At 39.8% G+C, this 27,969-nt stretch overlaps 1 protein-coding gene across 4 annotated transcripts in view; it reads right to left on the reverse strand.

The window, feature by feature from the left end:
• The window catches only part of Fam172a (family with sequence similarity 172 member A), a 482,169-nt gene that overhangs the window by 340,666 nt on the left and 113,534 nt on the right, over positions 1 to 27,969 (reverse strand). For all 4 annotated transcript variants that reach the window (XM_052160054.1, XM_052160053.1, XM_052160052.1 and 1 more), the window contains one exon: positions 27,765 to 27,956. In XM_052160054.1, coding sequence (XP_052016014.1) covers positions 27,765 to 27,956 — 192 coding nt within the window. The remainder of the gene's footprint in view (positions 1 to 27,764; positions 27,957 to 27,969) is intronic.

Genomic DNA, 27,969 nt, shown 5'->3' on the forward strand with positions numbered 1-27,969 from the left:
GTGAATCCTGTCAGATAACCATGGACTAAGGCTGGTCTGAACCTGAATCCTGAGCAGACATGGGATGCTGGCTTTGCACCCACTTCCGGACTCCCAGATGTTTTGAAATGCCCAGGATCACAGGAGAGGCCACAATACCTGCAACAACACCCGGAGTAACTGGGTCCCTCAAGATCCAGATATGCAGGAACCCCCACCCAGCCAGTGGCATGGGTTCCTTCTGGTCTGAACCTGTACCTTGAGCTTATGTGAGGTGCTTACTCTGCACTCACTTTTAAAACACCCAGAGGGAGTTCAACTCCCAGGTGCTATGAAACTCTCTGAACCACAGGATAAGAGAGGAAGCACTACTCCCAGGAGATCGGATACACCCAGGAGCACTAGACTTCTGACACACTCAAGATCACAGTTGAGGCTACAACACCTTTCCCAACACCCAGCATAACTGGGACCCCCCAGAGACAAATTCCTGCCCAGCCAGAGGCACCAGTTCCTTCCAGCTTGCACCTCTGCCCAGAGAAAACCCAGTTCTCTGGCTTGTCACCCATCCATGCAAGACCCAGAGAAAGCCTGACTCCCAGGAGCTCTGACACAACAGGATCTCAGGATCCCAGAGGCAGCTGGACTTCCAGGAGTTCTGAAACACCCAGGATCTCAGCAACACAGGTCCCAGAATCACAGGATCACAGAGAGAGCTGGACTCTTAGGAGTTCTGACATAGCCAGGATCACAGGGGGGGACAGGCTCCAGTCAGAGACAGCAAAGGCAGGTAGCAAGAGAGATAACCAGATGGAGAGAGACAAGCTAAAGAACATAAGCAACAGAAGCCAAGGATACTTGACATCACTGGAACCCAATTCTCCCACCATAGCAAGTAATGGATACTCCATCACACCAGAAAGCAAGACTCTGATTTAAAATCACACCTCATGATGATAATAGAGGACTTTAAGAAGGGCATAAAAAATTCCCTTAAAGAAATACAGAAAAACACAAGTGAACAGGTGGAAACCCTTAAAGAGGAGATACAAAAATCCCTTAAAGAATTATAGGAAAACACAACAAAACAGGTGAGGGAAATGAAAAAACAAATCTAAGATTTAAAACTGTTAATAGAAACAATAAAGAAATCACAAAGGGACACAACCCTGGAGATAGAAGACCTAGAAAAGAAATCAGGAGTCCTAGATGAATCCAACAGAATACAAGAGATAGAAGAGAGAATCTCAGGTGCAGACGATACCAGAGAAAACATTGACACAACACTCAAAAAAAAAAAAAAAAAACCCAACAACAACAACAACAAAAAAAACCAAGGCAAAATGCAAAGAAACTCCTAACACAAAACATCCAGGAAATCCAGGACACAATGAGAAGAACAAACCTAAGTATAATAAGTATAGAAGAGAGAGAGGATTCCCAACCTAAATGGCCAGTAAATATCTTCAACAAAATTATAGAAGAAAACTTTCCTAACCTAAAGAAAGAGATGTCCATGAACATACAAGAAGCCTACAAACTCCAAACAGCCTGGACCAGAAAAGAAATTCTTTCCTCACATAATAATCAAAACACCAAATGCACAAAACAAAGGAAAAATATTAAAAACAGTAAGGGAAAATAGTCAAGTAACATATAAAGGCAGACATATCAGAATTGCACCAGACTTCTCACTAGAGGCTCTGAAAGCCAGAAGCTTCTAGGCAGATCTCATACAGACCAAAATGCCAGTCAAACTATACCCAGTAAAACTCAATTACCATAGATAGAGAAACAAATATATTACAGGACAAAAATCAAATTTACACAATATCTTTCCACAAATCCAGGCCTACAAAAGTCAATAGATGGAAAACTCCAACACAAGGAGAAAAATTGTACACTAGAGAAAGCACAAAGAGAGAGAGAGAGAGAGAGAGAGAGAGAGAGAGAGAGAGAGAGAAGAAAGAAAGAAAGAAAGAAAGAAAGAAAGAAAGAAAGAAAGAAAGAAAGAAAGAAAGAAAGAAAGAAAGAAAGAAGGCAAGCCTAGTAGTGGTGGTGCATGGCTTTAATCCTAGCACTCAAAGGCAGAAGAGGGTGGATTTCTGAGTTCAAGGCCAGTCTGGTCTACGGAGTTCCAGGGAAGCCAGGACTATACAGAAAAACCTTCTCTCTCTCTCTCACAGACCCCCCCCCCACACACACACACAATCTTTCAACTAACCCAACAAACCCAAAAGAAGATACCTATACAAACATAATTCAACCTCTAACAAGAAATATAACAGGAACAATCACTTTTCCTTATTAACTCTTAATATCAATGAACTCAATTCCCCAATAAAAAGATATATACTAACAGAATAGATATATAAACAGGACCCAGCAGCAACTCAGTGGCAAAGAAAGACATTACCTCATAGGAAAAGGCTGGAACAAAATTTCCCAAGCAAAAGGTCCCAAGAAACAAGCTGGAGTACCATTCTACAATTGAATAAAATTGACTTTCAACCAAAGTTATCAAAGAAGGATATTATGAAGGAAGGACACTTGATACATGTCAAAAGAAATATCCGCCAAGATGAACTCTCAATTTTGAAGATCAATGCTCCAAATGCAAAGGCACCAACATTCATACAAAAACTTTACAAAACCTCAAAGCACACATTTCACCTGAGACAATAATAGTAGGAGACTTCAACACCATACTCTCAGCAATAGACAGATGAGGGAAACAGAAAATAAACAGAGACACAGTGAAAATAACAGAAGTTATGAACCAAATGGATTTAACAGATATCTATAGAGCATTTCATCCTAAAACAAAAGAACACACATGGTATGCACTCACTGATAACTGGGTATTATCCTAAAACCTCAGATGACACAAGATACAATTCACAGACCACATGAGGCTCAAGAAGTAGGAAGACCAAAGTGTGGATGCTTCAGTTCTTCTTAGAAGGGGGAACAACATACTCAAGGATGGAAATATGGAGAAAAACTGTGGAGCAGAAACTGAAGAAAATGCCATTCAAAGACTGCCTTACATGGGGATCCATCCCATATACAGTCACCAAACCTGGACAGTATTGTGAATGCCAGGAAGTCCTTGCTGACAGGAGCCTGATATAGCTGTCTCCTGAGAGGCTCTGCCAGAGCCTGTCAAGGTCATAGGTGGATGGTTGCAGCCAACCACTGGACTGAGTGAGAGGTCCCCAATGGAGGAGTTAGAGAAAGGATTGAAGGAGCTGAAGGGGTTTTCAGCCCCATAGTAATAACAACAATATCAACTAACCAGGATGCCCGCCCCCAGAACTCCTAGGGACTAAACTGACAAGCAAAGAGTACACATGGAGTGACCCATGACTCCAGCAGCATATGTAGTAGAGGAAGGGTATATCAGGAATCAGTGGGAGAAGCCCTTGGTCCTGAGAAGGCTTGTTGCCCCAGTGTAGATGAATGCCAGTATAGGGGAATGGGGAGGCTGGAGTGGGTGGGAGGGTGGGAGAACAACCTCATAGAAGCAGGGGGTGGCTGGGATAAGGGGTTTCTGGGGGGGTAAACCAGGCAAGGGGATAAAATCTGAAATGTAAATAAAGAAAATATCCCCCCAAAAATGTGGTATAAAACTAAACAGAGAATTCACAGCAGAGGAATCACCAATGGCTGAGAAGAACTTAAAGAAATATTCAAAGTCCTTAGAGATCAGGAAAAAGCAAATCAAAATGACCCTGAAATTCCACCCTACACCTCTCAGAATAGCTAACAAGCTGAAGAGTCCAAGTAAGGATGCCACAATCCTACTTGGGAGGGAGAAAACAGCAATCACGGGGGGGGGGGGGGGGGGGATTGGGTGTGAAAGGGGACAGACAGGGGAATAGGGAACATAATCAGTTATGGAGGGGGGACCGCAGGACAGACTCCTTGAGAGCCAGCAGAGAGAAGGGGAACAGGGAACCTCGGAAGGTAGGAGGTGGGGGAGACACTCTAGAATGTACCAAAGAACTTGGAGATAAGAGACTCTCAGGACTCAGAGAGAGGGACCTGAGATAAAAGGCCCTGCAGTGAGGAGAAGGAACTTGTAGAGTCTACTTCCAATAGAAAAATGGGGCATCAAGTATAGAGATGAAGTTGCCATCCCACAGTCAAAAATTGTGACCCAGAATTGTTGTGTCTGAAAGAATTGCAGGGACAAAAATGGGGAAGTGTACACAGCCATATTGGGGTATCATGCCACCTGGTAGGAACTCAACATTGATCAAGGTGAACTTCCTCTCCCAGCCTTTGTTGAGTAGGGATTCCCATGCTATTTAGGATCCTGTTTCACCTAGGATGGAGCGCTCAGAGTGAACGTTAAGATCATTGTTCTTCCAGGTCTATGAATTCCTGAATTAAGCAGGTGACCCACACATCTGCCTGAGCAGTGGAGCCAATGCCCAATGAACGGCCAGACCACTTCCCCCAGAAGACACCTGGGAGTTTGGGGGGAGCGACTCGCCCAAACCCTTAAATTGTCAGACCTCCATTAAACTTTGGGCCTAGATCAGCAATTAGGTTGTTCTGGCCTCCGTTTCTTTTCATCCCTCCCTCCCCCCCCCGCCCCAATCTATACCCAGCGTCTCTTCCAGGGACCCAGTTTGCTGTGGCTGCGGGCAGTTACAGAGAAGAACCCGAAGAAAAGGAGGTCCAGTGACAAGTCCCAATTTGGGATCCAGTGGAGAACTTACAAATGGGCCTATCATAACTGCCCTCTGTAAGGCTGAACAAGCAGCTGAAAGAGTCAGATGCAATGGACAGTAGCCTGGGACCCCTGTGGTTAAATAACAGAAAGGCTGGAAGAAACAGAGGAAGGGCGAACCCATGGGAAGAACAGTAGTCTCAACTAACCTGGAACCCCGGGATCTCTCAGACACAGATCCACCAACAAGGCACTATACACTGTTAATATGAGGCTCCCAAAACACATACAAGCAGAGGACTGCTGGGTATGGACTCAGTAAGAGAAGATTCCCTAACCCTCAAGAGACTGGAGGCCCCAGGGCAGGCAGGGCAACAGATCAGCAGCTTCCCTGGCCCTGTGAAGAGGCCCCAGTTGGAAGGCCCCACAGGTGGTCTGCTACAGCCAGGACTGCAGGCCAACCAGGAGACTGAAGCAACCCAGGGACAAAAGAGTCAGTCTCCAGACAGTCACCCAGAGCAACAAACACCAGGTATATCCAAACGGTGAAAGACAAGCACAAGACCTTAAGCAACAGAAGCCAATATACATGGGCATCATCAGAACCCAGTTCTCCCACCCCAGCAAGCCCTGAATATGAGAACACACTTGAAAATCAGGAAGCTGACCTAAAAATCCTATTTCATGCAGATAATAGAATCCTTTAGGGAGGATTATCAATGACTCACTAAAATACAGGAAAACATAGGTAAACAATTTTGAATAATGTGATCCATGACCTAAAAGTGAAAGTAGAATCAATAAAGAAGACAGAAATGGAGGCAAACCTGAAATGGAAAACCCAGGAAAGAGGTCAGGAATTACAGATGCAAGTATCACCAATGGAATACAAGAGATAGAAGAGAGAATCTTAGGTTTAGAAGATATCATAGAAGAGATTGACACAACTGTCAAAGAAAAATTCAAAATATAAAAAAATTCTAACCCAAAGCATTAAAAAAACCTCAGGACACAATGAAAAGAACAAAATCTAAGAATAACCGGGATAGAGAAGAATGAAGATCCCCAGTTCAACAGACCTGAAAATGTCTTCAACAAAATTATAGAAGAAAACGTCCCCAGCCTAAAGAAAGAGCTGGCCATAAAGGTACAAGAAGCCTGTAGAACACCAAATAAATGGGACCAGAAATGAAAATCCTCTTGTCACATAATAATCAAATCATTAAATGCACAGAATAAAGAAAGAATATTAAAAGCTGCATGGGGAAAAGGCAAAGTAACATACAAAGGTAGACCTAACAGAATTACACCAGCCTTCTCAACAGAGACTATGAAAGCCAAAAGATCCTGGTCAGAGGTAATGGAAATTCTAAGGGAACACAAATGCCAAGGCTACTATACCCAGCAAAATTCTCATCCAACATTGATGGAGAAATCAAAATATTCTAGGGCAAAATCAAAATCAAACAGTATCTACCTACCAATCCATCCCTACCAAGGATCCTAGAAGGAAAACTCCAACACAAGGAAGGTAACTGCACCAAAGAAAGGACAAAATATTAAGCATCTCACAACAAAGTCAAAAGGAGAGAATCACAAGTACATTAAACTGACCTACAAAAAGGAACATATCAGGAACCAATAGCCATCCCATTTTAATATCTCTGAATATTAATGGACTCAACTCACCTATTAAAAGACATAAGCTAACAGACTGGGCTCGCAAACAAGATCCAGGATTTTGTTGCATACAAGAAACACACCTCAATAACAAAGACAGACACTATCTCAAAGTAAAAGAATGGAAAAAGGTCTTCCAAGCAAATGGTCCCAGAAAAAAAAAGCAGGAGTTGCCATAAAATAGACGTTCAAACACAAGTTATCAACTGTAATGATGAAAGACACTTCATATTCATTAAGGGAAAATCCACCAAGATGAAAGCTCAATTCTGAACATCTATACCACAAATGCAAGAGCACACACATTCATAAAAGAAACATTAATAAAACTCAAAACACACAATTGAACCCTACACAATAATAGTGGGAGACTTCAACACTCCACTCTCACTAATGAACAGGACATTGAAACAGAAACTAAACAGAAACACAGTACAAGTAAGAGAGGCTATGAACCAAATGGATTTAACAAATATCTAAAAGAACATTTTACCCTAAAATAAAAGAATCCACCTCCTTCTCAGTACCTCATGGTACCTTCTCCAAAATTGATTATGTAATTGATCACAAAACAACCCTCAACTGGTACAAGAAGTAAGAGAAGTAATAAATTAAAGACTTTCTGGAATTTAATGAAAACGTTGACACATCACACCCAAACTTATGGGACACAATGAAAGCAGTGCTAAGAGAAAGATTCATAGCACTTAGTGTCCATATAAAGAAACTGGAGATATTTTACACTAACAAGTCAACAACACACCTGAGAGCTCTAGAAGAAGAAGAAGAAGAAGAAGAAGAAGAAGAAGAAGAAGAAGAAGAAGAAGAAGAAGAAGAAGAAGAAGAAGCAAACTCATCCAAGAGGAGTCGAAGGCAGGAAATAGTCACACTCAGGGTGGAAATCAACCAAAAAAAAAAAAAAAAAAAAAAAAAAGGAAAAAGGAAAAAGGAAAAAGGAAAAAGAAAAAAAAACAAAGAAGACAGTACAAAGAATCAACAAAACCAGAAGCTGGTTCTTTGAGAGAATCAACAAGATAGAAAAACTCCTAGCCAAACTAACTACAGGACCAAGAAGAAGTATCCAAATTAGCAAAATCAGAAATGGAAAGGGAGACAGTTAAACAGAAACAAAAGAAATTCAAAAAATCATCAGATCCTACTATAAAAGTCTATACTTAACAAAAATTGAAAATCTAGATGAAATGGATTGCTTTCTAGACAAATACCACATCCCAAAGTTAAATCAAGAGCAGATAAACTATCTAAAGAGGCACATATTACACAAGGAAACAGAAGTCATTAAAAAACTCCCAACCAAAGAAGCTCAGGGCCAGACGGATTTAGTGCAGAATTCTACCAGGCCTTCAAAGAAGACCTGATACCAGTTTTGCTCAATCAATTCCACAACACTGAAAGAAAAGGAACACTAACTAATTCGTTCTATGAAGTCACAATTCCTCTGATACCTAAACCACACAAGGACCCAATCAAAAAAGAGAACTTCAGACCAATCTCACTTGTGAATATTGATGAAAAAATACTCAATAAAATTCTTTAGAGCAGAATCCAAGAACATATCAAAGTCATCATTCACCATGATAAAGTAGACTTCATCCCAGGTTTGTAAAGTTGTAGTGGAGTACCAGGACAGATAAAAGGGAGGGGGAAAGATAGGAGAATGGATGGAGAGAAGAGGACTCATGGGACATATGGGGGGGGGGGGGACTGGGAAAGGGGAAAGCTTTTGTATTGTAAACAAAGAATATAGAATATATATATATGTATGTATATATATATATATATATATATATATATATATATATATATATATGAAATTCCCTTAATGTAATCCACCATATAAACACACTGAAAGAAAAAAAAATCACATGATTATCTCCTTAGATACAAGAAGCATTTCACAAAATACAACACACCTTCATGTTAAAAGTATTGGAGCGATCAGGAATTCAAGACCCATACCTAAATATAATAAAAGAGATTTACTGTAAAACAACAGCCAATATCAAATTAAAAGGAGACATACTTGAAGCAATCCCACTGAAATTGGAGACAAGGATGCTCACTCTCCCCATATCTATTAAATATAGTACTTAAAGTGCTAGCTAGAGCAATAAAACAATGAAAAGGGATCAATGGAATACAAATTGCCAAAGAAATAAAGGTATCACTATTTGCAGATGAGATGATAGTATACATAACTGAACCCAAAAAATCTACCAGAGAACTTCTCCAGCTGATAAACGAGGTCAGCAAAGTGGTCAGATATAAAATTTACTCAAATAAATCAGTAGCCTTCCTTTATACAAATGATAAATAGGCTGAGAAAGAAATTAGGGAAATAACTCTTCACAATAGCCACAAATAATAAAAAATATCTTGGGGTAACTCTAACCAAACAAGTGAAAGACTTGTATGACAATAACTTCAAGTCTCTCAAGAAATAAATCAAAGATCTCAGAAAATGGAGAGATCTTCCATGCCCATGGATTGGCAGAAATAACATTGTGAAAATGGCCATCCTACCAAAGGCATTCTATAGATTCAATGCAATCCTCATCAAAATCACAACACAATTATTCAAAGACATGGAAAGAGCAACTCTCAAATTCATCTGGAAAGGCAAAAAAAAAACTCAGAATAGAGAAAACCATTCTTAACAATAAAATAATGGCTGGGAAAATCAGCATCCCTGACCTCAAGCTTTACTACAGAGCAATAGTGATAAAAACTGCATGGTATTGGTACTGAGACATGTTAATCAATGCAATAGAATTGAGGACTAAAAAATAAAACCACACAATTATGGACAGTTAATCTTTGACAAAGAAGCCAAAAATATAGAATGGATAAAAGAAAGCATCTTCAATAAATGGTACTGGACTAACTGGCTATTTGTAGAAAAATGAAAATAGACACATATTTGTCACCTTGCACAAAGTTCAATTCCAAGGGGATCTGGGAGCTCAACATAATACCAGATACACTAAATGTAATAGAAGAGAAATTGGCAAAGAGCCTTGAACTCATTGGTGCAGGGGGAATTTTCCAAAACAGCACTCCAATGACTCATGCTCTAAGACCAAGAATTGATAAATGGGACCTAATGAAACTAGAAAGGTTCTACAATTCAAAGGACATAGTCAATAAGACAAATCAGCTACCTACAGATCAGGAAAAAAATCTTCACTAACCCCACATCCAATAGAAGGTAATATCCAAAATATATAAAGAACTCAAGAAACTAGTCACCAAAATACCAAACAACACACTCCAAAAATGGTGTACAGAACTAAACCAAGAATTCACAACAGAGGAATATTGATGGCTGAGAAGCACCTAAAAAAAAAAAAAAAAAAAAAAAAAAAAAAAAAAAAAAAAAAAAGTTCAGTCTTTAGTGATCACAGAAATGCAAACCAAAACAATCCCGAAATTCCACCTTACACCAATCAGAATGGCTTAGACCAAAACCACATGTTGGCTTAGACAACACATGTTGGAGCAGATGTGGAGAAAGAGGAAAACTCCATTGCTGGTGGGATTGTAAACTGGTACAAGCACTCTGGAAATCAATCTGGAGGTTCCTCAGAAACCTCAAGACCCATCTATACCATTCTTGGGAATATACCCAAAACATGCCCTACCATGCCACAGTGGCACATGTTCCACTATGTTCATAAAGGCATTACTTGTGATAGCCAGAAGCTGGAAACAAGCAGATTTCCCACAACAGAAGAATGGAAACAGAAAATGTTCATTTACAAAATGGAATACTACTCAGCTATTAAGAACAAGGACATCCTGAGTTTTGCAGGCAAATGGATGGAACTAGAAAATATTATCCTGAGTGAGGTGACTCAGACTCAAAAGGACAAGCATGGTATGTACTCACTAATAAGTGGATGTTAACAAGTACAGAGTACCCAAAATACAGTCCACAGAACTCAAGGTCAACAAGCCGAAGTGCCCAAGTGAGGATGCCTCAGTCCCACTTGGAAAGGAGAACAATGTAGTCAAAAATGAGGAGGGAGGGACGAACTTGAGTGGACAGTGGGGGGCGAGCTATTGGGGAAAGAGGGGAACATGATTGGGTGAGGAAAAAGGACTGAAGCCCTGAGAGCCAGCAAAAAGAATGGAAACAGGAGCAAATAGGAGGTTGAACCAGAGACCTGGGAGGTGAGAGACTCTCAGGATTCAAAGAAAGGAACCTTAGATGAAATTACTAACAGTAGGGAGACGAAACTTATAGAGCCCACCTCCAGCAAGAAGACAGGACATCAAATGAGGGAGAGGTGGGCCATCCCACAGTCATAACTCTGTCCACTCAAGTCATAATTACAGCGATGGAAGTAGAGAGGAGCCTGAGGAAAAGAAGGTCCAGAGACAGACCCAAAGTGGGATCCAGCTCAAGGGGAGGTCCCAAGGCCTGACACTATTCCTGAGGCTATGGAGTGGTCCCAAAAATGGAGCAAGCATGACCGCACTCCAGAAGACCCAACAAGCAGCTGGAAGAGTCAGATGCTTGTACCCAGCCAATGGACAGAAGTGGCTGCCCCCTGTTGTTGAATTATAGAAGTCTGAAAGAAGCTGAGGAAAAGGGTGATCCTGTAGGAGGGCCAGCAGTCTCAATTAAACTGGACCTCCAAGATCTCTCAGACACTGGGCCATCAAACAGGCAGCTCACACCAGCTGATATTAGGCCCCCAACACACATACAGTAGAGGAGTGCCGGGTCTGCGTTCATTCAGAGATGATGCACCTAGCCCTCAGGAGACTGGAGGCCCCGGGGAGTTGAGAGGTCTGGTGGGATGAGGAGTAGGGACATCCACATGGGGACACGGGTTTGGAGAAGAGGTATAGGATGTGGACCAGTTGGAGCATGGACTGGGCAGGAAATAAATTATGGAGTGTAAATAAATCAATATATAAATAAATTTTAAAAACCTGTCATCCTGTTGTTTTCTTAAACTTCTATGACTTCCGTAGATGCATATGCTGTATAAGTTCAGAAATGTTCTAAGTTTAATCATTATGGAAATTTTTACTTCATTGTTTTATGGTCTGTATTATGAATATGTATTCAATAATCATTTTAAATTTTTTCTTCAAAGTTTACTTTTGAAGTCTGGAACTTGCAATTTTGGCTCCAACTTGTACGTTAACAGCCTCACATTCAATTAGAGGGTTAGCAAAGGCTTTAATTGCTTTAAAAATTTAAGAGTTCAGGTTTAACTGACTAAACTTCTTAGTAAGTGAGAAAAATAAGTAACTAAAGGATATTCTGCAATTCTATAATCATTTACTAAATGTTAAAAATGATTCTTAAACTAGAGTAAAATAGCATAATAAATACATTATAAAGATCTTTTTAAATATAAAAGAGCATTTGCAGACTTAAAACAAACATAACTTGGGATAAAAAGTAAATGAAGATGATGGTTTCTTGCATCAACACCTAGGAATACTCATGTATTAGCTGTAGATGTGTTAGATTGTGAGACAGGCACTCGTTCATTTGGAGACCATACAATACGGGTTTCTCTCACACTCCACCTTTTCCCTCCGTGAGCCTTAAAATACATTTTCATCAGTTGTGGTTGTAATGGTCTCCATTCGTTGTTGAGAAAAGTCTCCTTGATGAGGGATGAAAATAAGAGTAAATATTTAGAAAGTAGTTAGGGATTCTTCTGGCTTACTAAGTAGTGTCTCTTCTCAATGATATACGACTTCACTAGCCTTGGGAAGATGGGTAGGCGCCCAGTACCAACCACACACACACACACACACACACACACACACACACACACACACACACACACCAGCATTCCTTGAGTCCAATTACAGAGTTGTTGGTTACCGCCAAAGTAGATTTGCCAATATTGTAATATTTAGATTACTGTTGAGCTAGTTGTTGTGATTTATAGGTATAACACCTAAGTGGTTGGCATCACTCCTTTTGAAACTTGGATAGAGCCTACTGGAAAGTTGGTTCTCAGAGAGAAGGAATTCAGGTCAGTTACAGCTCAAAGATCACTGTGCTCTTTGTCTGAGATACATAGTGTCTTTTGCAATAGTGTCTTACCTAAGATAACCCTGCCCAGCAACTCAAAACAGGCATATCATGTCCACTGTGGAGCTTTTGTTACAAAGTCTATGGCTCTTGATGGAAGCATTGTTAGCCTAAAGAATAAAATTTCATCCAATATATATATATATATATATATATATATATATATATATATATACACACACACACACACACGTATACACTGATTTACGTAAGTATGTTAGGTAGATAGTTAATGGTCTGTTCCCTTACGATGATATCAGACATCCTTCCTGTCATTTTACCATCTTCCTTCCTTCCAGACCTACTGCCCTTTTCTCTACCTCACTAGAGCTCTCTCCCCACTTTTTTGATTTCCTTTTCATATCCCTTGTAATATAGAAATGTGGAGCACAGTCCCACGTGATACATGTGCAAAACAACTCCTGCGCCCAAGACTTAGGGATCACTGCAGAAGAAGGGATGCAATGGTGAAGTTTACTATGAGTTTATATCTCCAAAAAATGTCAGATTCTACACCTGTATAATTCTTACCACCAAGACTGCCTAAACATGTCCTATACAAAGATGATGCCAAAGACATGCTAGTGTAGAAGAAAAATTTCAAAATGCCTCAATTGAGTGGGAAGAATAGTCTTCCATGGGTAAAAAAGCACACCAATTGTTTATTTAATGTCGTTCTTGAGTTTTCATTTATTCTACATCATTTCACACAAAATAATCATGCACACACATAGAATCTCTTTAAATACTGCAGTCTTCCATTTTATAAATGAACTGTCATTATTCAAACAGTTCTGTACTGGAGGAAACTGAGTGGTGAGTGAGTGGTTCAGTGTGGTGGCAGCCAAGCATGTGCACTGCTCTGCTGCACATCCTACCAGGTGCATAGATATCAAATGTTAGGAAGCATTACTAAACTTCCACGTAAAAAGATTATTTCTGCAGGGCGGTGGAGGCGCACGCCTGTAATCCCAGCACTCTGGGAGGCAGAGGCAGTGGAATTTCTGAGTTAGAGGCCAGCCTGGTCTACAGAGTGAGTTCCAGGACAGCCAGGGCTACACAGAGAAACCCTGTCTCGAAAAAAACCAAATTCAAAACAAAACAAAACAAAACAAAATATTATCTTAATTTATATTCATACCAAAATCTAAGATTAGCACTATAAATTTATCACCAAATAGATTGATAATATAATGTTTAAAAATAGTATTACTTAATACTAGCTATAGTTACCTCTTATAATCCTATTAAAAGCTCCATACCCAAGGTTGTCCCATACTTCTTTTGAAATAGTAAGATGTTAGATTGTTTAATGATAAAACTGAAAGTTGAGAGTAGTACTCATGGCATTACTAAAAAGGTAGTGCCCCAATGACTGATGGGGATACCCTACCTTTATATTATAGGTAAGTTTCTATAATATAATCTATTATATAGACACATCTATCTATGATAAATCTATTATAGACAGACATGTACAATAATTCCATAAACATTTGTAAAATAAAACTATAATCTGGTGTGTTTTATGGATATACTTTTCCAAAAAGGGGAGAAATCAAAATTGAAACAAGAAAAAGCAAATGTTAAAGTCAATAGCCAAAATAGAAAATTTCTAGTTTTTAGAAAGTGAAACAAACTAAAAATTCTATTTCTGCTCCATTTTTGACCTGGTGTTTCCTTTAGATACAAACAATTCTAGGTCAAACATTTTAAAGATGTGGGGTAGGGTTAGAAATGTGTGGGAAGCCATTAGAGACCCTCAATAACAGCTCGGAGGGCTGGCAGGGCAAAGGTCCTGAGTAAAACAAAGAGCCTCTCCCTACCCTGAAAGGGAAGCCCAGAGATAACTGAGCTATGCTCCAGGCTATGCAAACATCAGATGTCACCACAGGACCCTTATCTCTTCCTGCTGAAATGGCCAAGAATGCCCCTCCCTCCTTTGTTCTTGCCTCAAGGTGAGCTCTTCCATGGAGAGCTAAAAACCTGTGTACCAGGGAATATTCGAGGAATTGTGGAACCCTGATTGCCTGGCCTTCTTTCTCTCCCCCCCCCCCCCTCACCCTCAGGTAGCACCCCTTCGGAACCCTGAATAACTGGACCTGCTGGACGGGTCATAAATGCACGGAAGTATAAAAATTTAATAAGAAAGTTCTGACTCTACTTGTCAAGTAACAATTGTGTCAAGCAACAATTCATGTCAGAGTCAGTAACAATTGTGTTTTTCTTTCATGTTATTCCGTTCTTAGGAGAAAATTCCAAAATGCTCTAGAATAACTACTGTTATAGAAGGAAGTTATCCACTGAAGTTCACAAACTGATTGCTTAGACATATTGTTCAATATTATGTTTGAAAATATACAAATTACAAAGTAACTACCTGTAATTGGAACAACCAGAAAGAGGATACAAGCTTCTTTTCTTAAACAAGAAACTATCTTCAATTGACAACCATTTACAATTGTAGAAACAGTAGGTTTCTCCAATAGAGAGTGAATGGATATACAAACCAGTCAGTCAGAATGGATATAGGGCTAGTTACACAGTCAACACTGACTGCCCTGAATGGTGGTTTTGGTTGTGTCTCATATAGCTCCTGTTTGGCCATTTTTGTTCCATGCTGAACTTTTGCTTATATGTTATGGTTTCCACTTTGTGTTTTTATAGATTTTGCTTGTCTGTGCATATTTCTTGTTTTATTTGACTGTTTTTCTTTTTTTTTCTTTTTTTTTATTCGATATATTTTTTATTTACATTTCAAATGATTTCCCCTTTTCTAGACCCCCACTCCCTGAAAGTCCCATCAGCCCCCTTCCCTCCCCCTGTTTTCCCACCCAACCCTTCCCACTTCCCTGTTCTGGTTTTGCCCTATACTGCTTCCCTGAGTCTTTCCAGAACAAGGGGCCACTCCTCCCTGACAAAAGCCATGAAGTTAGACTGGTAAAGAGGAATGGAGATTCTGGGAGAAGGAGAAACCAGGATCAAAATACATTCTATTAAAAAAAACATTCACATTTTCAACAAAATTTCAACAAGAAAATTATTTCTGTACTTTACCCAAAAATCATACTAGAAATACAGTAAAACATAAGAGACATGGTGAGGAGCTTTCACAGGAGAGGAAAAGAACTCAAGGCCACGAGTATGAGGCACAGTAAACTACATAGAAGAGAATAAAGCTGTCAAATTTCAGAATAAACAATATTTCAGTTCACAGGATAACAGTTAATTAATTAAATTCCTCAAACAAGCAGAGTAAAGGCAACTTTTTAGAAAGAAAGGTTTCAAAATTATTTCCAGGGCTAGGAAGATGGTTCAGTCAGTAAAGTACTTATGCTCGCATGAATAACTGAGTTCGAATCCTTACACTCATACAAAACTGTTGAGCGGGATAAGGAACGCGGCGGCTTCCGGGCGGCCAGCTGGGAGAAGTCAGTGTGCTCCAATAAATCCTGCGGGCCCCAGCGGGAGCCTTCAGGTGCCTGCTTCGGGATCTGAACAGCCTGGACAACAGCACCCTGTCTATAGGCAGTGCAGAGTGTAAGCTGTCCACCAGAGGCCAACGGGGAAGGGGCAGCTTGCACTGGTGAGTCCAGCACTGACAAGGCCAAGTAACACCAGTGAGAGCTAGATGGCAAAAGGCAAACGCAGAAACGTCACTAACAGAAATCAAGGCAATATGGCAACATCTGAACCAAATTCTCCTCTACCAGCAAGTCCTGGATACCCCATCACACCAGTAAAACAAGATTTGGATTTAAAATCACTGGTCATGATGCTGGTACAGGAACACATGAAGGACATTCAGGAGAAAATGGATCAAAAATTAGAAGCCCTTGCAAGGGAAACACAAAAATCATTGAAAGAAATCCAGGAGAATACAAAAGCCAACAAGGAGGAAATGCAAAAAACACTTAAAGAAATACAGGAGAACTTTGCTCAACAGGCTGAGGTCATGAAAGACGAAACACAAAAATTTCTTAAAGAAATACAGGAGAACTTTGGTCAACAGGCTGAGCTCATGAAAGAGGAAACACAAAAATCTCTTAAAGAATTACAGGAAAACACAAACATGCAAGGGAAGGAGCTAAGCAAAACCATCCAGGATCTAAAATCAGAAGTAGAAACAACTAAGAAAACTCAAAGGGAGACAACTTTGGAGATAGAAAGCCTTGGGAAGAAATCAGGAGACAGAGATGCAAATATCAACAACAGAATACAAGAGATAGAAGAAAGAATCTCAGATGCTGAAGATTCCATAGAAACCATGGACTCAACAGTTAAAGAAAATGCAAAGTGCAAAAAGCTTGTAACCCAAAATATCCAGGAAATCCAGGACACAATGAGAAGACCAAACCTAAGGATTATAGGCATAGATGAGAGTGAAGATTTACAACTTAAAGGGCCAGCAAATATCCTCAATAAAATTATGGAAGAAAACTTCCCTAACCTAAAGAGAGAGATGCCCATGAATATACAAGAAGCCTACAGAACTCCAAACAGACTGGACCAGAACAGAAATACTTCCCGTCACATAATAATCAAAACACCAAATGTTCTAAACAAAGAAAGAATACTAAAGGCAGTAAGAGAAAAAGGCCAAGTAACATATAAAGGAAGACCTATCAGAATCACAGCAGACTTTTCACCTGAGACTATGAAGGCTAGAAGGTCCTGGGCAGATCTCATGCAGACTCTAAGAGAACACAAATGCCAACCAAAACTACTATATCCAGCAAAACTCTCAATCACCATAGATGGAGAAACTAAGATATTTCACGACAAAACCAAGTTCACCCAATATCTATCCACAAACCCAGCCCTAAAAAGGATAATAGGAGGACAACACCAATACAAGGAGGGAAACTCCACCCTGAAAAAAGCAAGATAGTAACCTTTCATCAAACCCAAAAGAAGTCAAGCAATCAAATTTAAAAAATAACGTCAAAAATGATAGGAAGTAACAATCACTATTCCTTAATATCTCTTAACATCAATGGACTCAATGCCCCAATAAAAAGACACAGACTAACTGACTGGATACGTAAACAGGACCCTACATTTTGCTGCTTACAGGAAACACACCTCAGGGTCAAAGACAAACACTACCTTAGAGTAAAAGGCTGGAAGACAATTTTACAAGCAAATGGTCTCAGGAAACAAGCTGGAGTAGCCATTTTAATATCAGATAAAATTGACTTTCAACCCAAAGTCATCAAAAGAGACTCTGAGGGACACTTCTTGCTGGTCAAAGGAAAAATACAACAAGAAGAACTCTCAATCCTGAACATCTATGCTCCAAATGCAAGGGCACCCTCTTTCATAAAAGAAACTTTATTAAAACTCAAAGCACACATTGCACCTAACACAATAATTGTGGGTGACTTCAACACTGCACTTTCCTCAATGGACCGATCAGGAAAACAGAAACTAAACAAGGACACAATGAAACTAATTGAAGCTTTGGACCAATTAGATTTAACTGATATATATAGAACATTCTATCCTAAAACAAAAGAATATACCTTTTTTTCAGCACCTCATGGTACCTTCTCCAAAATCGACCATATAATTGGTCACAAGACAGACCTCAACAAATATAAAAAGATAGAACTAATCCCATGCCTCCTATCTGATCACTATGGAATAAAAGTGGTCTTCAATAGCAACAGAAACAACAGAAAACCCACATACACGTGGAAATTGAACAATACTCTACTCAATGACACCTTGGTCAAGGAAGAAATAAAGAAAGAAATTAAAGACTTTTTAGAACACAATGAAAATGAAAACACAACATACCCAAATCTATGGGACACAATGAAAGCAGTGCTAAGAGGAAAACTCATAGCCCTGAGTGCCTCCAAAAAGAAAATGGAGAGAGCATACATTACCAACTTAATGACACACCTGAAAGCCCTAGAACAAAAAGAAGCTATTTCACCCAGGAGGAGTAGAAGGCAGGAAATCATCAAACTCAGGGCCGAAATCAATCAAGTAGAAACAAAGAGAACCATACAAAAAATCAACAAAACTAGGAGCTGGTTCTTTGAGAAAATCAACAAGATAGATAAACCCTTAGCCAGACTGACAAAAGGGCACAGAGAAAGTATCCAAATTAACAAACTTAGAAATGAAAAGGGAGACATAACAACGGAAACTGAGGAAATCCAAAAAATCATCAGATCCTACTACAAGAGCCTGTACTCAACACAACTGGAGAATCTGGAGGAAATGCACAATTTCCTTGACAGATACCAAATACCAAAATTAAATCAGGACCAACTAGACCATCTAAACAGTCCCATAAAGCCTAAAGAAATAGAAGGAGTCATAGAAAGTCTTCCAACCAAAAAAAGCACAGGACCAGATGGTTTCAGTGCAGAATTCTACCAGACCTTCAAAGAAGAGTTAACACCAATACTCTTCAAACTATTCCACAAAATAGAAACAGAAGGAACACTACCCAATTCCTTCTACGAAGCCACAATTACGCTGATACCAAAGCCACACAAAGATCCAACAAAGAAAGAGAACTTCAGACCAATTTCCCTTATGAACATCGATGCAAAGATACTCAACAAAATTCTTGCCAACCGAATCCAAGAACACATCAAAACGATCATCCACCATGATCAAGTAGGCTTTATCCCGGGAATGCAGGGTTGGTTCAATATACGGAAATCCATCAATACAATCCACTACATAAACTCAAAGAACAAAACCACATGGTCATTTCATTGGATGCTGAAAAAGCATTTGACAAAATTCAGCATCCTTTCATGCTTAAAGTCTTGGAGAGAACAGGAATTCAAGGCCCATACCTAAACATAGTAAAAGCAATATACAGCAAACCGGTAGCCAGCATCAAACTAAACGGAGAGAAACTTGAAGCAATCCCACTGAAATCAGGGACCAGACAAGGCTGCCCCCTTTCTCCTTATCTTTTCAATATTGTACTTGAGGTACTAGCTCGGGCAATTCGACAACATAAGGAGGTCAAAGGGATACAAATTGGAAAGGAGGAAGTCAAACTATCATTATTTGCAGACGACATGATCGTCTACCTAAGTGACCCAAAGAACTCCACTAGAGAGCTCCTACAGCTGATAAACAACTTCAGCAAAGTGGCAGGTTACAAAATCAACTCAAGCAAATCAGTGGCCTTCCTATACTCAAAGGATAAGCAGGCTGAGAAAGAAATTAGGGAAATGACCCCCTTCACAATAGCCACAAACAGTATAAAGTATCTTGGGGTGACTCTTACCAAACATGCGAAAGATCTGTATGGCAAGAACTTCAAGACTCTGAAGAAGGAAATGGAAGAAGACCTCAAAAAATGGGAAAACCTCCCATGCTCATGGATCGGTAGAATCAATATAGTTAAAATGGCCATTTTGCCTAAAGCACTATACAGATTCAATGCAATACCCATCAAAATCCCAACTCAATTCTTCACAGAGTTAGAAAGAGCAATTATCAAATTCATCTGGAACAACAAAAAACCCAGGATAGCTAAAACTATTCTCAGCAACAAAAGAAAATCTGGGGGAATCAGTATCCCTGACCTCAAGCAATACTACAGAGCAATAGTGTTAAAAACTGCATGGTATTGGTACAGTGACAGGCAGGAGGATCAATGGAACAGGATTGAAGATCCAGAAATGAACCCACACACCTATGGCCACTTGATCCTCGACAAAGAGGCTGAAAACATCCAATGGAAAAAAGATAGCCTTTTCAACAAATGGTGCTGGTTCAACTGGAGGTCAGCATGCAGAAGAATGCGAATTGATCCATCCTTGTCTCCTTGTACTAAGCTCAAATCCAAATGGATCAAGGACCTCCACATAAAGCCAGACACTCTGAAGCTAATAGAAAAGAAACTGGGGAAGACCCTTGAGGACATCGGTACAGGGAGAAAGTTTCTGAACAGAACACCAATAGCGTATGCTCTAAGAGCAAGAATTGACAAATGGGACCTCATAAGGTTACAGAGTTTCTGTAAGGCAAAGGACACCATCAAGAGGACAGATCGGCAACCAACAAATTGGGAAAAGATCTTCACCAATCCTACATCAGATAGAGGGCTAATATCCAATATATATAAAGAACTCAAGAAGTTAGACTCCAGAAAACCGAACAACCCTATTAAAAAATGGGGTACAGAGTTAAACAAAGAATTCTCACCTGAAGAACTTCGGATGGCGGAGAAGCATCTTAAAAAATGCTCCAATTCATTAGTCATTAGGGAAATGCAAATCAAAACAACCCTAAGATTTCATCTTACACCAGTCAGAATGGCTAAGATTAAAAATTCAGGAGACAGCAGGTGTTGGAGAGGGTGCGGAGAAAGAGGAACACTCCTCCACTGCTGGTGGGGTTGCAAATTGGTACAACCACTCTGGAAAGCAGTCTGGCGGTTCCTCCGAAAACTGGGCACCTCACTTCCAGAAGATCCTGCTATACCACTCCTGGGCATATACCCAGAGGATTCCCCACCATGTAATAAGGATACATGCTCTACTATGTTCATAGCAGCCCTATTTATAATTGCCAGATGCTGGAAAGAACCCAGGTATCCCTCAACAGAAGAGTGGATACAAAAAATGTGGTATATCTACACAATGGAGTACTATTCAGCCATTAGAAACAATGAATTCATGAAATTCTTAGGCAAATGGATGGAGCTAGAGAACATCATACTAAGTGAGGTAACCCAGACTCAAAAGGTGAATCATGGTATGCACTCACTAATAAGTGGTTATTAACCTAGAAAACTGGAATACCCAAAACATAATCCACACATCAAATGAGATACAAGAAGAAAGCAGGAGTGGTCCCTGGTTCTGGAAAGACTCAGTGAAACAGTATTTGGCAAAACCAGAACGGGGAACTGGGAAGGGGTGGGAGGGAGGACAGGGGAAGAGAAGGGGGCTTACGGGACTTTCGGGGAGTGGGGGGGGGGCTAGAAAAGGGGAAATCATTTGAAATGTAAATAAATTATATCAAATAAAAAAAAAGACAAAAAAAAAAAAAAAAAACTGTTGAGCACTGTGGTGCACACCTATGAGGAGTGAGGGCAATGGGTTCCCCACAGTTTTGAAGGGCCAGTCTAGTAAATCAGTGAACTTCCACTCCCTGTCACTACAAACCATGTGGAGAGAGACTGGGGAAGGATGTAGCATTAACCTTTGGACATATTTCAACACATGTGGTTATATACATATTTGTACATATATGATCAAATACACACACATACTTCACACCTCAAACTTATTTTCTACTGACCCTCTGACAGCTCCAAAATATAAGGAAATATATCAAGAAAGCAAAGAATCCAGGTAACAACTAAGGGGCATCTCATAATAAGAGGCAGGTAGCCTTAAGAAATGGGCCAGGGAAGTTTGAACAAAGTCCACAAGAAATCAAAAGAGTTCTTGATGAAAAACAAGGGCTAGATAAATCTAGGGGAGCAAATCTGGTTAGATTTCATCATGCTAAAAATAACTACTAAGACAATTAAGATTCAAAATACTATTATAAAACATAAAATTAAAAACTAAAAAATTATGAGTTATAATTTTTTATTATATCCCCATCCTAATTTTCACAAATACTACTGTCATCAAGTTCTATAATATCCATTATGCCTAAGGAATAAAATGTACAAAGGAGCCCTCTCTGTTTATGGGTTCTTCATCTAAGATAAATTGAACTCAACCTATTGATTCATCAGAGAGAAAAATATATTTTAAATCATTTACTCTACATTTTACATGCTCAAACATTTTCCTCATTATTTCCTAAAAATATAGTGGAGCTGTAGGTGTCCCTGATTACAGGATCCTTGGCCGCTGGCCCAGGAGGACAAAAGGAGCAAAGTCCAGGAACAGGGTCTTTAGACAGTCCATGAGTACAAACAGAAATGACACATTCAGTGACCAGCTTCTGTATCCAGCTGTCTGGATACAGATCAACTTTACTCTGGGTGACATAGAGTTATATACTTTAGGGGATAGGGATAGGGCTATCTAGGGCAGCCAAAGGTCACTGACTGAAGGCTAAGGTATTGAGATGACTCATTAGCATAGATTCCATGCAATATCAGATGCTGGCTGATCTGGTTCTTATCTGGAGAAAGGAAGTTGAACCAGTAATCTCAATAAGGCTATGGGACACTCCAAAGGAAGAGGTAGGGTGGGGAATTCAAGCTCCCAAGACAAGGTCAGAAGAGAAGCCCTGAAGGTGAAGGGACTCCCCCACTTTGTGCCTCTATATATAACAAATATTTGCAGTGAATTTGTCATTACATGTAATTCCAGAAGTGATTTAAACTATACAGTGGGATATCTGTTGGTTGGACGCAGAAACCACAGTAATTTTGACTTGACTTGACTTGAGCATGCATAGATTTTGCTAATAGAAAGGAGGTAATCTATGTAGTCTTTTTATCTAACAAACACAAGTCCAGTGTAACTTCAGAATTCCTAAGTGTCAATTATACCTTCTGATAAAAAAGATGAGGGTCTTTAACAAAATTCTAAAACATGAAATATTTTACTTCAACCTGTGGGTCACAACCCTTTTGGGGGTTGACCTTTTCACAGGGGTCACCTGAGACAATTGGAAAACATTTACATTATAATTCAGAAAAGTAGCAACATTACAGTTATGCAGTAGCAATGAAAATGATATTATGTTTGGGGGTTGGGGGAGGTCACCACAACATGAGGAACTGTATTATAGGGTCACAGCATGAGAAAGATTGAGAACCACTATCACAAAGTTTTTCACAGAAAACATTATTTGTTTAGTTTGGGTCCAGGTTAACCTTGACTTGACATTTCCCCATGTCAGCCTCCACAGATCTCTATACCCCCAGCTCTCCACAGTGTCAGCCTAGGCTGGGACAGGAGAAAGTCACCGAGGTGTCTCTTAAGCTGCGTGCATTTATTTTAAATCTAGTGTAATTTAAAGAACTGCAGGGCCATCTACTTTACTTGCTCCCTTTACACATACGGACTTTCCTAAACCGAAAGGGAGAAATCAAAGACTATTAACAGACTTATTAACTCTCAAATTATATAGGTATTGAATCATAGAAGTGTGCATACATAATAAACTTTCTTACTTGAGTTCTGTATTATGCAATGAAGCCTATTAAACACTAAAACCACAAACCCTGGAAACCTTGTAAGTACTGAGAGGAAGGTATTTGATAGGTACCATTCCTCCCTAATGAAATCTTAATATACATTTTATAATCAAGTTTTTAGTACAAGAGATAGAAGACCTATCATTTTCTAGACTGCACACCCACAACATTGCACAGTGAAGCCATACTTAAAGCAGCATGTCCTTCAAGAACCATTCTACAAAGACATGGCTGACCTGAGAGAGAAGATTAGGAGATATTGATATGGACATAATTTCAAAACTGAAATAATATATAAATGATCTGGTGAGAATTCACACTACATTGAGATGACAATGTCTACCCTGTAAAATATTAAAATTGACTTGCACACCAGTATGAAAACTGACAGGAACTGAAAACCCTAATGATCAGCTAACCCTCTATATACTATGAAAACCTTTCTGTAAGTGAAATTTCAGGAAACAACAAAATAAAACGAAAGCAGAACTATCATGTTAAAACCAAAGAACTAGACTGTCTCCTGTGGCTCTCCTCTGCCGGCTGCCCTAAAATGCCACGCACCTGTCCCTCCCACCAGAGCCGTCACTGTAACAAAGGACGCCTAATGGTAAAACCATTCCATCTAGATTTGAAAATGATAAAGATTTTTAGAAATTCATAATGAACGTCACACAATAAATTTCTTATTTAAAAAATAAAGAAAATGTAATTACCTAAAACTAGAATGTAGGCATGCCATATATTTAGAGATGAATTCTTTCCTTTAGAAGAATCACAATTTACTTTGGCTGAGAAAAGTAGAGAAATAAATGGTGACGAACAATGTTACACTCTAAATGTTACTCCCACTTACAGGAGAAAATGGCTTACTAATCTAATGTTATAAAAAAAAAGTGTACCTCCATGTTGAGCAAATCAATACTCTATTCATACAAAGATATTTCACACACTAAAAGGACATCAACATATGTTCTACATTAGACAAAGCAGGTGACCTGCCACAGGGAAATAAAACTCCCATGAGCCATCTCGCCAAGTGCTCACTGGCAGAAAGTTCCTCAGCTGTTGACTATTATCTTCAAATGCTTAAGGAACTGTACATACATTTTACTTGCACTGTTCTCTCTAAAACATATAGATATTGTGTTAGAATCACAACCAGCACCACTGAGGAGATACTTTACTATATTTAATATAAAATAAAAGTTTCAAAAACACTAATTTTGGTGTTATTTTAGTATAAATTTCAACTTAGTAACTGAATATTTAATTGTTCACATGTCTTAACTGAAGAATCAGTTACTACAATTTTTTTCTAAAATCATAATCAGAGTACCAACGGAGTAAAAGTTCTGTGCTTCCTTGCACAGGGGATAAGGCATTAACCTGAGTGCACTAGGCTGCACTTGAGGGTTCATCAAATCTACTAACAAAAGCATTCTCCAGGATTTTCCTTAAATGTTATTATTACATCCAGGACAAAAGAATACTGAATGCATTAAAATATTTACTCTTCTATTTTGTAAATATATATCCAAGATGCATTTCCAATATTAACTATAAAATGTATTGTCATTTTTAGAAATAAAATGGATACATGGACACATGTACCATTTCTAAAATACTCTTTCTATCGTAAATGTTTTATGCACGATGACATTCTTTTTTGCTTTTTTTTGTTTGTTTGTTTTGGTTTGGTTTTGGTTTTGGTTTTTTTTTTTTTGTTTTTTGTTTTTTGTTTTGTTTTTTTTTTTGTTTTTGTTTTTGTTTTTGTTTTTTCGATACAGGGTTTCTCTGTGTGGCCCTGGCTGTCCTGGAACTCACTCTGTAAACCAGGCTGGCCTCAAACTCAGAAATCCGCCTGCCTCTGCCCCCAAGTGCTGGGATTACAGGCATATGCTACCATGCCCGGCTTCATGATGACATTCTTTAAGGAATATTCCTAGTTACATGTAAAAGAAATTCATACTTTGTGAAAATTGGCTGTTCACTGCATAACTTAAGACTTATATACAATAATTAAACATTAGAACAAGACTAGAATAGAAAAACTTATTCACAAATATTATAATTTATATGTTTATTTTACACAATTTTATATGTTTATTTTAAGCTTAAAATATTTTATTTGTGGATCTCAAAATACTTTTTAAAATCCAAGCCTATGTCCTGCCTTCTCCCTCACTGGAAAGACACGCTGTGAGCGCATGGCTCCCTGCTTCTCCCTCACTGGACAGATGCTGTGAGCACATGGCTCCCTGCTTCTCCCTCACTGGACAGACGCGCTGTGAGCGCATGGCTCCCTGCTTCTCCCTCACTGGACAGATGCTGTGAGCACATGGCTCCCTGCTTCTCCCTCACTGGACAGACGCGCTGTGAGCGCATGGCTCCCTGCTTCTCCCTCATTGGACAGATGCTGTGAGCACATGGCTCCCTGCTTCTCCCTCACTGGACAGACGCGCTGTGAGCGCATGGCTCCCTGCTTCTCCCTCACTGGACAGACGCGCTGTGAGCGCATGGCTCCCTGCTTCTCCCTCATTGGACAGATGCTGTGAGCACATGGCTCCCTGCTTCTCCCTCACTGGACAGACGCGCTGTGAGCGCATGGCTCCCTGCTTCTCCCTCACTGGACAGACGCGCTGTGAGCGCATGGCTCCCTGCTTCTCCCTCATTGGACAGACACGCTGTGAGCACATGGCTCCCTGCTTCTCCCTCACTGGGATTTGGTTTTGGTTTTGGTTTTTTTTTTTTGTTTTTTGTTTTTTGTTTTGTTTTTTTTTTTGTTTTTGTTTTTGTTTTTGTTTTTTCGATACAGGGTTTCTCTGTGTGGCCCTGGCTGTCCTGGAACTCACTCTGTAAACCAGGCTGGCCTCAAACTCAGAAATCCGCCTGCCTCTGCCCCCAAGTGCTGGGATTACAGGCATATGCTACCATGCCCGGCTTCATGATGACATTCTTTAAGGAATATTCCTAGTTACATGTAAAAGAAATTCATACTTTGTGAAAATTGGCTGTTCACTGCATAACTTAAGACTTATATACAATAATTAAACATTAGAACAAGACTAGAATAGAAAAACTTATTCACAAATATTATAATTTATATGTTTATTTTACACAATTTTATATGTTTATTTTAAGCTTAAAATATTTTATTTGTGGATCTCAAAATACTTTTTAAAATCCAAGCCTATGTCCTGCCTTCTCCCTCACTGGAAAGACACGCTGTGAGCGCATGGCTCCCTGCTTCTCCCTCACTGGACAGATGCTGTGAGCACATGGCTCCCTGCTTCTCCCTCACTGGACAGACGCGCTGTGAGCGCATGGCTCCCTGCTTCTCCCTCACTGGACAGATGCTGTGAGCACATGGCTCCCTGCTTCTCCCTCACTGGACAGACGCGCTGTGAGCGCATGGCTCCCTGCTTCTCCCTCATTGGACAGATGCTGTGAGCACATGGCTCCCTGCTTCTCCCTCACTGGACAGACGCGCTGTGAGCGCATGGCTCCCTGCTTCTCCCTCACTGGACAGACGCGCTGTGAGCGCATGGCTCCCTGCTTCTCCCTCATTGGACAGATGCTGTGAGCACATGGCTCCCTGCTTCTCCCTCACTGGACAGACGCGCTGTGAGCGCATGGCTCCCTGCTTCTCCCTCACTGGACAGACGCGCTGTGAGCGCATGGCTCCCTGCTTCTCCCTCATTGGACAGACACGCTGTGAGCACATGGCTCCCTGCTTCTCCCTCACTGGAAAGACGCGCTGTGAGTGCACGGCTCCATGCCTTCTCCCTTCACCACAGGAGGAAAGCAAGGCAAACATCCTGAGCCCAATCACAGTTCTCAATGTTTGGGGGATTGTCAGAGGGTTTTCATTGTTAAGATGATATGATAAAATAGTTAAACTCACAGTTCATACTGTTAAACAAAGAAAAAGTAAAAAACAATTCTAAGGGAAAAATTTAAAATACTAGTTTCAAAGACATTTACACCTTTACACAAACAACAAAACCATAACATTTTCCTGCATTACTACAAAATAACAATCATGCAAGTAAGGTAAATAAAGTCTTAATAAGATTATGCCATGAATATATTTCTGAAAAAGACATAATAAAATTGCTGTATACAATAAAACAAAATGATAAAATATCCCCCAAAACAAAGGAAGTTTCACTTACATCCACAGCTCTCTTAATAAAAGGTATCTGTGTTCCACTGTCCAGATCTTCATTAATAATAAGCCTTCTGGCCCACTGCCCTGCCCTGACAACACCACTACCGTGAATTAAAACCATCAGTTTCTGTGGATTTGTCAAAGCATCCTCACTCATGAAGAAAAAACTCTTTGGTTCACTCTCAGTGGCATCTACCTGTAATCAAAAA

Source organism: Apodemus sylvaticus, chromosome 16 (genome assembly GCF_947179515.1).
Source record: "Apodemus sylvaticus chromosome 16, mApoSyl1.1, whole genome shotgun sequence".
In the NCBI taxonomy this organism is placed as follows: Eukaryota; Metazoa; Chordata; class Mammalia; order Rodentia; family Muridae; genus Apodemus; species Apodemus sylvaticus.